The sequence below is a fragment of the Mustela lutreola genome, chromosome 17, assembly GCF_030435805.1.
Source record: "Mustela lutreola isolate mMusLut2 chromosome 17, mMusLut2.pri, whole genome shotgun sequence".
NCBI classification, from domain to species: Eukaryota; Metazoa; Chordata; class Mammalia; order Carnivora; family Mustelidae; genus Mustela; species Mustela lutreola.
In genome coordinates, this window is record NC_081306.1 from 35,004,723 (window position 1) to 35,017,859 (window position 13,137).

General features: G+C 58.8%; 1 protein-coding gene across 3 annotated transcripts; it reads right to left on the reverse strand.

Annotated features, from left to right (window-relative positions):
- Window positions 1–607: 607 nt before the first annotated feature.
- On the reverse strand, window positions 608–2,870 carry PSMG3 (proteasome assembly chaperone 3). 3 transcript variants are annotated; one of them, XM_059154989.1, is made up of 3 exons: window positions 2,672–2,870; window positions 2,168–2,404; window positions 608–1,615 (listed from the first exon to the last, which is right to left on the reverse strand). In XM_059154989.1, the coding sequence occupies exons 2-3, from the start codon at window positions 2,381–2,383 to the stop codon at window positions 1,463–1,465; spliced, it is 369 nt and encodes a 122-aa protein (XP_059010972.1). In that variant the 5' UTR covers window positions 2,384–2,404; window positions 2,672–2,870; the 3' UTR covers window positions 608–1,462. The 3 variants fall into 3 exon arrangements, with proteins under 3 accessions (XP_059010972.1, XP_059010971.1, XP_059010973.1); XM_059154988.1 differs by having other exon boundaries at window positions 2,520–2,870; XM_059154990.1 differs by lacking the exon at window positions 2,672–2,870 and having other exon boundaries at window positions 2,168–2,513.
- Between the last annotated feature and the right edge of the window lie 10,267 nt (window positions 2,871–13,137).

Genomic DNA, 13,137 nt, shown 5'->3' on the forward strand with positions numbered 1-13,137 from the left:
GGGACACACCAAGTGGGATTGAGGGCCAGTCTAACCGGGGGAATGGCAGTGTGGACACAGGTCGGTTAGGAGCAGCCAGGCTGGATGCAATCTGCCCAAGAGGTCGGGAGGTGGGGCAGAGCTGGCCACAAAGGAGCCCTGTGTCTCTCAGGGATGGGTTTGCCTGTTTCCCCTGATCACCCAGGCTCCCTGCAGCAGCAGCAGCAGCAGCAGCACGAGGGGCCTTCCCTGCTCAAGCATCGGCACCCACTCTGGGAAGTGGGCAGGAGTCCCATGGGTGACTCCTGCGGTCACTGTCAGCCAGTCTGTGCTCCCAGCGGGACAGGGCTGACGGTGGGGCTGATGGTGATATTTCATAGGCACGGTCTGCTGACAGAATGAGCCCTTGAAAACTTTCCCTCTGTCTCATCTTCAGCAAACTCATGCTTGCCTCTAGACCAGACTGGCAGGTTGAACCAGTCCTTTCATCACCTCTTGGAGAGCAGTTTCTAAAGTCAAGAACTTCAGGGTCTCAGAAGCTGTTGATTCTGAGGGAAACCAAATAAAAACATCCCCTTCTGATCTTATGAGGACATGGACGCCACCCAACGTGTTTTCTATACAGAGATCTCTTTTAAGACTTTATTTTTAGGTCATCTCTAGGTCCACCATGGGGCCGGAACGCACAGCTCCAAGATTGAGTTGCACGCTCCACTGACCAAGCTAGCTGGCTGCTGCTCTTTACACTGGGACCCCAGCTTCCAGACCCCGAGCCCGCATCCTCTCTTGTCTCCAATCCTGTGGGGCGGACTCACACGGCAGGCACATGGACAGCGACGCGCCACTAGTGGGGGATGAGGACCAGCCCAGAGGGTCCGAGCTGCTGTCCGCAAGGGCAAACGCCATCCCGAAGCCAGCGCCTCACTGGACCTGTCATGCAGCAGGACAGTAATGGATGTTTGCGGAATGGAAGTTCATAGCTGTCCGGAGAAGTCAGAGAAGGAGGAGCAAAAGAAGTGTGTAGAGCGTGTGAACCTTGCTAAACAAGGTCTCCTCCCACTTCCGCATAGTGTCCTGCACCGTGGGATGCTAGTTCTCAGTATCGCCAGGAAGGCTGGTGAATTATTTGGGGATAGGCGTTTATTGTGAATAAAAAAAATTTCCTTCAACGACAGATACTGCACATGGAGGGCCAGGACTCCAACCTAATGACTCATCTCTCAGTCTCGAATACACGCAGCTATTTGGACCCTAGTAAAAACCGTTCACAAACCCCCAAGACACACTCCTCAGCTTTCCTCCATCCGCGGGTACGTTAGTGCCCAAAGTACGGGTCTGCCTGGGACGGGCGTATTTCCTCCAGCTTCTAGAGCTAAGCCAGAGTTGCTCCTCCTGACTAACCGAGGGAGTGCTTCCATATCAAGAGAGTATCCGCGTGTCCCCTCGGCTCGCTGAGTAGCAGGCGCAGCTGCTGCCTCCAGGGTCACCACACCTGGCAGGACTGGATCACCTCCTTCAAGGCCTTCAGCCCCTCCACACTCCTGTCCTTCACGGCCAGGGCCAGGAGGACCGCTCTGTTTCCAGCCTCCTGAGACACAAACGTCACCAGGTTCTTTGCAAAGACGTGGATGAGAGGCTGGTAAAGGGAAGGAGAGAAACCATTTTAATTGTGACAAATCTGTTTTCCTTAGTGCCTTCACAGAGTGTCCCTCAGGAACCCTCCTGACTTCCTGCACCCTCAATAATCAACCCCCTCCATGTAAGTTCAATGCAACACTGGTTTAGCGTTCAACCGACTTCAGAACACTCCAGTCCTAAACAAAACACCAGGGAGGCACCATTACACTCATTTCCGTGGTGCCTTATGATTCCTTGCTCTCTTCTGGCGGGCTGTCATCCAGAAGGAATCATGGAAGGTATTCTACAGGGCTGGCGTGGGGTCTGTCAAATCTCACCGGCTCCAAGGTCGCACAAGAGGGTCAAATTTTACGAAATCAGTACTGCCTCTCTGCTAGATAAAACACTGATATGCTGGGGAAAGCATGCACCAAGGGCAGGCCAAATGCCCTCACAGCTACATAGGCCTCAGAAAACAATGTGGAGCCTGCAGGCTCCAGACCCTACTCACAACCCGCAGCCACACAAGCAGTTTTCCCTCCAGCATGGGGTCCCCTTCCCACCACTTTACCTCGTCCTGCCCAAGAAGGACTTTGGTGGTGAGCACGGGCTTGCTGATGTCACCAGCCACGGTGCTGGGCTCCAGGGAGACCAGGGTACCCATCTTCCCGAACTGGGTCACCACCACCAGGATGTGGCTGTTGAAGGATGTGCAGACCACCTGCGTGGGGACCCCACACACCACTTCCGTCTTCTGTTTGGAAGTCAGCAAGGGTTTGCCTTCCATGGATGGGTCTTTTCAGTGGCACTTTAATGTTTACCAAGCAAAGAGAGGAAAAAAGGTCACTCAAACCGTGTCGGAGGTGCTCGTGCTCCAGCATTAGCACCGCCTGGTATTCGCACAGAGGCACAAGCACGCCCACCCGAGCAGGCGCCCGCGCGTGCCCGCCGCCTTCACCGGCGGCCCTCAGAAGCCGCTCCAGGGCGCGCGTGTGCAGACGTGCGGGCTGCGCCGAGAAGGCGGGCCATCGGGGCACTCGCGGGTCTCTGTCCCCGGACCAGGCTCTATGCCCACCCGCCACAGGCGCACAAGCCCGGGCTCCAGCAGGTGGCCGCGCCCCCGCCGTCCTCTGAGCGTCCCCTTCCGCTTGGGAAAACGACCGCCCCCGCAGGACAGGGAAGCACCCCCGCGCGGGCTAAGGGCAGAGGGCGGCGGGAGGCCGGGGGCCCCGCGGGGCGCCCTCGTTACCCATCCCACCCGCCATGCCGCCCGCGCTCACCGCGTCGCGCCCGGAAGTGACGCCCGGTGGGCGACGCGGGCCCGCCCCCGTAGGGGCCCCGCCCACCGGCCCTGCGTCCCCTCCACAGGAAGTGCGCCTGGTGGTTTCCGGTCCCGGCGGGGTCTCTGGCTCGTCAGCGGTGCGGTTCCGCGCTGCGGAGAGGGGCCAGCCGTACTGGGCGAGGGGCTGCATCCCCCACCCGCGAATCTCGGCCACCCGGCCTCTGGCTGCTCCCCCGGGGTGTCCTCGGTGGTCGGGGGGCTGCCTGGCTGTGGGTTCCCTACCCCACTTGGCGGCCCTGGGGCTGTGGGAGCGGAGCAGTGCGGAGGTCGCCCCGCGGAGAGCGGGCACAGGGACTTGGGTGTGTCCGGCGGGAGTCCCATCCCGGAGCCAGGGCACGGGGTGTCCTGCTGGCCCGGGCGGGGATGCGGGGACGGCGCGGTGGCGCCACGGCGAGGCCGAGGCCGTAGGGTCCGGGGCGGGGGCGGCTCGTGTGGGGGCGAGCCCTTCGTCCCCTCTCCCGGGGACCCCAGCCCTTCCTGGGCGAGCTGCGGGGCGGAGGCGAGCCCTCCCCACTCTGCCGAGGTAGTCTGCAGGGCAAGCTTACCGCCCCACTCCCCGGGGGCACCCAGCTCTGCGTGTGTGTGTGTGTGTGTGTGCGCGCGCGCGCGCGCGCGCAGGCGCTCGCGAGCCCTCCATCCCACTCGCCCGTGGGCCCCAGCCCTGGGGGGCCATCTGAGCCAGCCTTCCGGCTCCCATCCATCAGATTCCTCAGGCTGCGGTGGGTGACAGGCATTGTGCAAAGTGTCCTGTAGACAGGCTGTTCAGGTTGGGAAAGCTTGCCCCGGGTCCTAAAGCTGGTAAGGGTTGGATCCGGGCTTCTGTTGCTCGCCCTGAGTTACTGGTCTGAGGGCTCTGCGTCCAGGTGCCCAGGTAGGGGGAGAAGGGGCCAGGGTGGCCCCTGTGGCAAGAGGATATCTGGTCCACCCCCTCCTCTGAGAGCCCCCGAGGGCTCATCCTTTCTCCACGCTGGCAGTGTGTTGTCAGGGTGGGGGAGTCTTGCACTGATACTGGGGTAGCTTGAGCCTGCAGACCCCTCCTTAGGTGAGTGACAGCACTTCAGCACCCCCCCACTCCGAGGCCTTGCCCTCCAGTTTCCTGACAGCCCCTGCGGGGGTGCCGTTCCCCTCCACCTGGTCTGCCCACCCCACTGAGCCCTGGAGGAAGCCTTGGCATCCCTAATCTTTGCTTTAATGACTCCTTAGACAACCCGTGTCAAGTCCAATGAAGCATGTGCCTTCCAAAACGATTTCTGGTGACTTAAAATAAAAGGCATGTATACAAAACATTATCAAAATAGAAATAAAAATCAAAAGGAACCCGCTTTTGAGCTTTCTTGCAGCAGGCTCACAGAGGGAAAGATTATGACTTTCCAGGTGCCAATACTCAAAAAGGAGGAAGGGTATCAATTTCTCTGGAGAGTGTTTTTGTTGGGGCTAAATTTAAACCCACATCCACCCACACACACCTCAAAGCAAATGGCCAATTCCTTGCTCTGCGGTGGTGGGAAACATTCCAAAGGCGAGTTTACTGCTGTTCACCTATTCACGCATTCTCTCTATGCAAATAGACACAAGTTTGACACCCCCCCCCCCAAACCCAACTCTGACATAAAGTTCTCACCATAAAAGATGGGCAAGAGCAGAGCGGCGGGTGTCTTGATGACACTTAAGCAGTTATGTCAGTGTCTGTCGCCTGTATGTTGGTCTAGATCTGGGGAAGAGGCTGCATATGAAAGAAAGGAGCTGGAAAGTCTAGGAGGGGCTTCCTGGCAGCGGGAGTGGATGTGTGGGCAGGACGTGGGCACTTAGAGTAACTCGGCCCAGCTCATTGCCTGCAGTTGGCTGTTCTCCAGGAGGAGGCGAATTCCCTTAAGTGAGTTCACTTAAAATGAGAGCTAAGTAGCAATAGTGTCACCGGTGGGGCAGAAGGGTTCGAGAATTTATCTTAAAAAGTGGTGACCAAAGAAAATATCTTGAAATTGTCTTGTATTCAAGGAATTCTAGGTTATGAATGTCATCCTCTGTTAATTTGTGCCACCAAAGAACCAAGCGCTGGTTTGGCAGGGTCATAATTTTTCCAACAAATCCTCCAACAGCAACGTTCCCAGCTGTGTAGGGAAGAGAGTGGTCCAAGGGCGCCATCCATTTACCCCAGAGCCTCTCCTAATCTTGTGATATGCACGTCTGCCCTTGGAATGCTGTCCTCTCACCAGCCGGCCCCGCCGCCTGCCTGTCTGGCACTGCCAGGCCCTCCCACACTTGCCGCCACGTTCCCCGGTATTGACCTTCACCAGCTTTCTGAAATCTCGCATCTTTCCCCATGCGCCGCTCGCCCACAGCCTCACAGCGTGCTTTCCAGAACTTGCAGCTCTGTGCCTGTGCGTGGGGTGGGGGAGGCGGAGGGGCACTTCAAGGGAGCCCAGTCTTGTAAACGGTCAATGCATTTGGGAAGCGCTCTGTGTTGTGATGACTCTGTTTCCCTCCGTGGGCTCATGTGCCCAAGACGTCAGCCTTGGAAGTTTCCGGAATCTACCCCCTCGGCCCTTACTAACGGTGCTGTGGGGCAACTTTCCCTATGGGCCTCAGCTTCTTGGCTCAGAAATGGAGAGGCCACGTGTGCCGGCCTGGCAGTAGTGATTTCCTGGAACTTTATGGAATTAGCTCTGACTTTATGTATTTTCATACTTACTTACACATATGTGAATTATTTATTACCTTTATTATTAATCATCTGTCTTCTCATCATCAGGTGAGTAACATCTTGCTTCCACATGCCCGGTGAGGAACGGCTTGAAAGCAAATCAGCCTCGGGGACTCCGAGACCCTTGATAGGCAGGTCTGCACGCTCCTTGCCTGCAGGAGGCTCTCTGAGCTGCTGTCCCCGGGTCTGCCAGAGGGAGGGTCTCTGCTGTCCATGCTCCCCCCCCCCCCCCAACCCCGAGCCCCGTCTGCCCCAGCGAGGGACTCTGCTGCGGCCCGGGAGTCTGACCAAGGGAGGGGCTCGTAGACACAGCAGTGTCTACACCGGCAGTGAGCCGGTGTGACAGGTGGAGGTGTTACTTGTGGAAATGATTGCCCCTCTCACGTGTCCCGGCCAGTCTCCTACGAGGACCTGGGGATTCGGAGAGCTGGAGATCATGCCTGTGATGCAGGCCCGAGACATGGCATCAGATAAGTGCATTTTACCCCCGTGAGGCGGTGGAGACTTAGGACTGCATGAGGGGAGGTGTTTCCATTAGGGTGCTTCCAGGCAGAGGGGACAGACACCTTTGCTCCAAAGGAGGACAGACCGGCTCACTGGGCAGCTGGGAAGTCCCAGGCACTCCGACAATTCTCTCCATCTCTCAACTCCAAGATTGCTGTCGCTTTCTTCCCCACAGTTGCTTTCTTCCCCACAATCTCCGGGGAACATCCAGGCCAGTCTCCCTAGACCAGCCTGGGCCACATGCCTGTCTCTGAACCAACCACCCTATGGAAACTTGGGGAAAAGAGCTCATGTACGAGCAGCTCCCCCAACACATGAGAGTCAGCCAGTCCTTGTCAGCAACCATATTGAAGGAGATCATAATGGACCCACCCTCCCAACCGCCCGGAAACCATGCACCCGCTTTGTGTTTCCACAGATTTGCCCATGTGGACAACGCCAGCAAGCCCCCCCCCCCGCCTCCGCAAGCCACGTGGCCTTCGTGGCTGGCTCCATCCACTCAGCACAGTGTGGACCAGGGTCATGCACACCCCTCAGGCACTGGGGGCTTCTCTCCTTCAGACAGACCAGCTCTTGGTTGCTCGGTAACTGAGACGATTCAACGAGCTCACATGCAAGGGCCTGGTGGACACCCCAGCTGCGTTCCCTTCACGGGACTTCGTGCGACTGGTGGCCTTTGCACTGGGGGCATTTGTGGGGAGCGGACATCATTGCATGGCCATGTTTACCCATCTGCCCGGTCCCCTAATGCCCCCAAGACGGCTCGGGAGACATCTAACTGCGGGCCCTGATGCTGCCAAGGCTGTGAGGTCCTCATGCCTTGATCCTGTCCCTGGGGAAAGGTGGTGGTGTTTTGGAGGATGCCCGGGCAGGGTTAGGACAGAGTGGGCATGAGAAGCCCCAGGGGTGGCAAGGGCAGGCACGTGGGCATGTCCACCTCACAGCCATCTGCGAATCTGAGTGGTGTCCCAGCTGCCGCCAAGGCTGGGGACACCCTGCCCTGGGGGGTCCCACATTTACCCCAGCCCACGTCTGCCCTTTCTGTGCCTCAGCAGGGAGTGATGCCATGCATGACGGTCACGGACACCCTCGAACACACAATGGCACGGAATCAGAAGCGGTTCTAATTAGGGTTCTCCACAAGACAGAAATTACCTTCAGCAGCACCCGGTTTTCTGGAAAAACAATGAACAATTAACTTTTTTTTTTCCAAACCAGGCTTATCCAAGCAGAGGGAGGGGGGCTGGGGATATAAGAAACACAGGCCGCCAAGGTTTTCGGAGAAAAAAAAAAAAAAAAGATTAAAGGCAACCAATCGACAATTGCATATATTTTATTACAAAAACAAAACTCCGGGTGACTGTGAAATTCAAATTTTTCCCAAGGGAAATTAATGAATACCATTAAAACTGAGTCCAGTTTATAAGGATCTGGGGAGCGGTTCCTCCAGAAAGGGGATAAATCCTCTTCCCAGGGAGCATTTAAAGATCTTTTCTGGAACGTCTGCAGCACAGGGTAAGAAGGAGCAACATCATTTTCCCTTGGAGGCCGGTGGTGTTCCCCGTTGGGTGTAGCCTCCGCTCAGCCGTGGGAGGCAAGGGCTGTGTGGGCTACCCGGGTGGGACTGTTTTCACTTAACGCCGCACAGTAAACATTAAAAAAAACCCTTGTTTTTGGATCCGGTTCCCTGCCCGCCTGGACCCGGGAGCTCTGGACGGCGCGTTGACCCCCCCTCGAACTCAGTAAAGCTTGGCCGGTATAACGTTCTGTTCCCAGAGCGAGACTTTCTGGCCTCCTTAGAAATGCTGACAACGGCCTTGCACCCATGTATTTGTTTAGCTCCTTAATAAATGAAACCTTAATCCATGCCCAATTTCGGGAAGCCTTTCTTTCAATAATTTAAGCAGTTATTTCCCCCGGCGTGGAACCTGTTGCAAAGCTCGCCTGTCCGCATGGAGGCCCGGCTTCCGCTCTGTTTCCAACCAGAAGAGGGAAGCCAGTGCTGAGTGTCACGGGGCCTCAAAACACGCTTGTTGGACTGGACCGCATTTGGGGGGGGGGGTTGAGGGGCTGCCAAGCCTCGGCTCGAGGGGCTGGGGCTCAGGAGCCAGGAGGACGAGGTTGAGGGAACCCGGGTCTCCAGGGTGGGCTCACTTGCGGCCTTGGACCATTCCCTTCCCCTCCCTGGGCCTCCAGCTATAAACCCTCAACTGTAAAATGGGCACATGGGCCATGTGGCCCCCAGGTGCCTCTCATCCAGTCTTAACGGCTGCGCAGCACAAAAGGGGCCCTGGAGGAAGAGGCAGCCCAGAGACTGTGGCAGAAGGGACCCGGCAGGGACCGGATGGAGCTGGCCGGGGAGGCGGGAGGCGGCCTCATGGCTCTGAAGCCTGTTCCACGTCTGTGGACTGCTCCACTGCTCCAGGTGGAGGCTCGAGGAGGGCCGACCTCAGCTTGAGGACCTGCCGACCAGAAACTCCAGGACCGCGCCTGGGAGGTAGCGAGTATGCTCCCTTTCAAGGGGATGGAGACCAGGTGATCGGTCGGCTGGGGTATGGGGGGGATATCTGCATTTGGGGGGCTGGACGCAAAGTGTTTGGGGGGATTTTGAGTCCAAATTGCCTGTAGTTCTGTGCGTGCAGAACTGATAACACAGGGAGACACTTAGTCCTGCTGGAAGGTTCCAGATGCAACAAGACGCAGACCTGAGCCAAGTAAGAACCGGCGGCGTGCAGGGCCGGCGGGAACATGGGATGTCACGGGCACTCTGGAGAGCGGGTTAGCGGTTCCCTGGAGAGGTGACCACCACCTCCCATGTGTCCCGGCAGGGCCATTCCTCGGTCTACAGCCAGCAAAAGACCCCCATACACCCCACGCGCCCTCGGCAGGGGCGTGCCGACACAGAGGGGTGCGTCCATGTGATGGGAGGCTGCTGTGTATTCGCAAGAGGTGAAGGACTTAGTGGTGCCTGCAACAGCACGGGGGGACCCCCAAAGCCTGTGCTGAGAGCAAGGAGCCGAGTACAGAGTCTGTGAGGCCCGACCACGCCTCTGGGGCTCTGCGAGGGCCCACTTATTAGAACCGAAAGTGGGTTCCCGGGGCTGGTTGGGATTCAGGGATGGCTTTGACAACAGACTCCAGAGGGGACCATCGGCACCTTGGCCGTGGCTGTGCTGACATGACTCTGAGGGTTCGTCTGCACCCGTGAAACCATACCTCGCCAACCAGCCTCAGGGTCTGCGCAGAAAGGAAGAGTGAACACCATGTAGGAGCAAACAGACATGGCCCCTGACCGGCAGAAGCGACGGGAGGTCTCACCCTGCCTCGGGTCCCACGTGGAGAACGTGGCCTGCCACTGACGCCAGCAGGGCCCTGCCCGGACCACGTCACTCACAGCCCCTCGGGGCACACGGGTCTGATTCCTGCCGCCGCTGGGGCCTGCCCTGCCTCATGCCCTGAAGGGGCTGCAGTCGTCCGTCAGTCCAGGAGAGAGAGGTTTCTCAGGCTGCCACGGGCTGAGCATTTGCAGCCGGGAGCTGGCGCGAGGGTTCCGGGCTGCCAAGAGAGGGCCGGTGGCGAGCCTGTGGCCGCAGGTCCCGGCAGAGAGGTCGGCACTGGAACAGCGCTGGCGGATCGGGGCTGAAGGAGGAGGAAGGTGCCCGAGGGAGGCCGCAGTGGGGGGCCCTGGGCACACAGGGTCTGCGGCCTGGTGGGAAAGGCCGGTTGTGACACTGTCAGGAGCTGGTCCCGGGGCGGGCGGCAGCGGGCGTACATGTGCCGGCATTTCCCGTGTCCATCGGCACACGTGGACCCGGTTGTATTTTGTTCTCATAGTCAGGAAAGGACTTGGGGCAGGAAGCATGCTTGTGACCTCCGTGGCCTGGGAGCCTTGTGCCCCGAGGATGTGCCCACAGTCCCATGGAGAACCCAGGCGGTTTGGGTTGGGTCTTGGCCCAGAAGGAGGTGCAGGAGGGCTGCAGGCCCCCTCCAGGGAAGGCTGGGAGGAGAGAGCCTGTGTTACCAGCGAACACCTCTGGGGGGCAGCAGAGGCCACAGAACGCTTGAGGCCTGCAGAGCCTTGTGTGGGTGGAGGGACCCTGGTGTCTGTGCTGTGGTCCTCACTCGCCCTGGGGAAGAGGGGCTTCTGCTTCCCCCGGCGATTCCTGCCCCCTGGTCCTCCAGCCTGTCTCTTCTCTGGGGGGGGGGGGCAGATCCCCGAGGAGCCCATCTGCTCTCTCACTCCCTCCGTCCTTCAGGTCTCAACTTCTCGCTCCCCCTTCCCTCCCCGTCTCTGTCTGCCTCTGCCTCTGTCGTATCTGGGTGTCTCCTTCCCCCCAGCGGCACGGTCACCTAACCACAAAGACCTTGAAGCTGTTGTCCCCGGCACCCACTGAGTCCGTCCCCAGGGCCGGACCCGGTGCCGCTGCGCTGTAAGAGGGGCAAGAAGTTCCCCGGGAGGACTGTCAGGTGCGTGCGGCAGGAGGGACGTAAGTCCTCAGATGGGGGCATCTGAAATCAGGAGCAGGAATTGTAAGCTGGACTAGACAGTCAAGGCCACGATGCAAACACAGAGGGGTGCACGCTGGTCTTTGCTCCCACCCCAGACTTGCTATTATGGGGCCTCAGGTGTAGCTCTGACCTTCCTGGGAGCCACAGAGAAAAGGGAGACAGGACCAGGTCCCCGGTGTGTGGGTGGTGGCACGGGGACCCAGGGCTGCGTGGGGTCAGGATTCAGTCCAGCCTCCCGTTCCCTACCCCGTGCGCCCTCGGTAGCTGCCGGCCCCCTCCCCAGAGCCCCTTCACTGCCTTCCTTCCCCTGTGGATAACCCCTTGGGGACTCCCGCCCACCCTGCCTCATTCTTCCTGACCTGTCTGTTGGATCACAAGCCACATGCTTTTTCTTTTGGAGGATAATTTTTTTTTTAGATTTATTTATTTATTTATTTATTTGACAGAGAGATCACAAGTAGACAGAGAGGCAGGCAGAGAGAGAGAGAAGCAGGCTCCCTGCTGAGCAGAGAGCCCGATGTGGGGCTCGATCCCAGGACCCTGAGATCATGACCTGAGCTGAAGGCAGCGGCTTAACCCACTGAGCCACCCAGGCGCCCCTGGGATAAATTTTAACTGTGGTAAAATCAATATAAGACTTAACCCTTTAGCCATTTCTTAGTGTTCAGTTCAGGGACACCGTCCTCATGTCCAGCTCCAGAATGTTCCATCCCCCCCATGGAGACCCTGTCCCCGTGACGCACGCTCCCCCAGCCCCGGCCCCACCATCTGCTCTCTGTGTCTGTGAGTCTCATGACTCCAGGTCCTTGTGTGCGTGGGGTCCCCGTGCATGGTGCTGTGGGCAGGGGCTGCTCTGGGGAGGGAGAACCCCCCACTCTAGGCCTTGGACTTGGGGGGCGCCTAGGGCCAAAGGAAGGTGGGCTTGACTCACGGTGGCGCTGCAGGGGGTCTGGGCCACAAGGACAGTTCGGTGTCTGCTGCCAGCACCTGCTGGTCTCCTGGGAAATCAGGCTGGGCTCTGTCATCGTCCCCGGGAACCAGTCCTGCAACAGCCTCTTGTGCACGAGGGGGGTGTCCCGCTTTCTCTCTGTGCCGCCGTGCTTCTGGTTTCCCTCTGCAGCACCCCCAGGGGCCACGGCCCCCCAAAGGCTGCACTCGGGGAGCAGAGCACCCTGAAACCAGAAAAGAGAACACCGGAGATTTGGCTTAAACTTGTTAAAGCCAATGAACCCTCCCGCCAAATGATCCCAGTCTGCGCCAGGCCTTTTAATCTCGTTCGGGCCTCAGGATAATTTGTTTAGCCGTGCTGATCAGTTGAAGGTTAATTCAATTGGACTTGGGTTATTTATTTGTGCCTGGATTTGCTAAGTGTCACTGGAGGTACATGAGGTCTTCATTATGGTGGTAGGATGGCTTCATAAGGGGGTGGGCCATGCCTGCCGGGCCCCCTTTGCTCTTCTCTGAGCATCTGGGCCCCTTCCTGCCTGGGGAGGGGGTGGTGGCCATGGGGGCTGGGGACACTGGGGGAGGGGTGCCGTGCACAGCGTCTGGAGGAGACCTGATATAGCCTCTGCTCTGGTGGCGGCCCTCCTGTGGACACCGAGCTGTCCTCTGTGGCTTTGGGTGACCTGCTTTCCTGGCCTCATCCCCCAGGCAGACTCTAGAGGCAGCCAGGGCCTGAGCCACAAGCTGGGGACCACCGCTGTCTGCTGTCTCGCTGCTGCTCCCGGGGTGGGCTTGGCGGGCTGAGCTGGCTCAGTGAGTGCACCTTCCACACCCACGACTTGTGCACATGGACACCAGGGTCACGGCAAGGGCAGGCTGGGTCCCTGCCCAGAGCTGGGATCTCTTTCTGGGCGGCTGTGAGTGATGGATGGGGCTGTGGTACCCACCCTGGGGGGGAGTGGGGCCTGGCGGTTTGCTGTTTCCTGTGCTGGGATCAGAGGCCCCGGTCAGTTGCTCTTCCCAGTACCATGACCTTCTAGCTGGTCAGTCCTGTGGCGCTGACGGTGCGGGCACCAGGGCCTGTTCCTGGGACACATCCCATCCTTGGGCTCTTTGGCAGTGTGCACATGTGTCATGGAAAGATAAGGGGTTCTGGGTGCAGCTGGAGGGCTCAGGTCACAGGGTGTAGCAACTGAAGTCGAAGGAGCTGAGCTTGAGCGAAGGGTGGCAGGGGTCCCCAAGGAGGGCCCCGCACCTCCCGGGGGTCACCAACTGGGTTGAGTGTGGCCAGCCAGGACATACACCATCTTGGATTAGGTGCCCAGAGCAGGGAAAGGTGGGGAAAGCGCTAGAACAAAGATCCACATTCATGTGCCTCTGTCCCAGGGCTCCCCACACAGACCTGGGGGCTTGTCCTTCTGTCCTTTCCAAAGACAAACCAGATTTAGGGTGGAGGTGGTCCTCGGGGCCTTCTTCCTGAGCAAACTCCCTGTGTCCTAAGAGCTCGGGGCGGGGGGGATGTCTCGGGATAGAGGCCAGT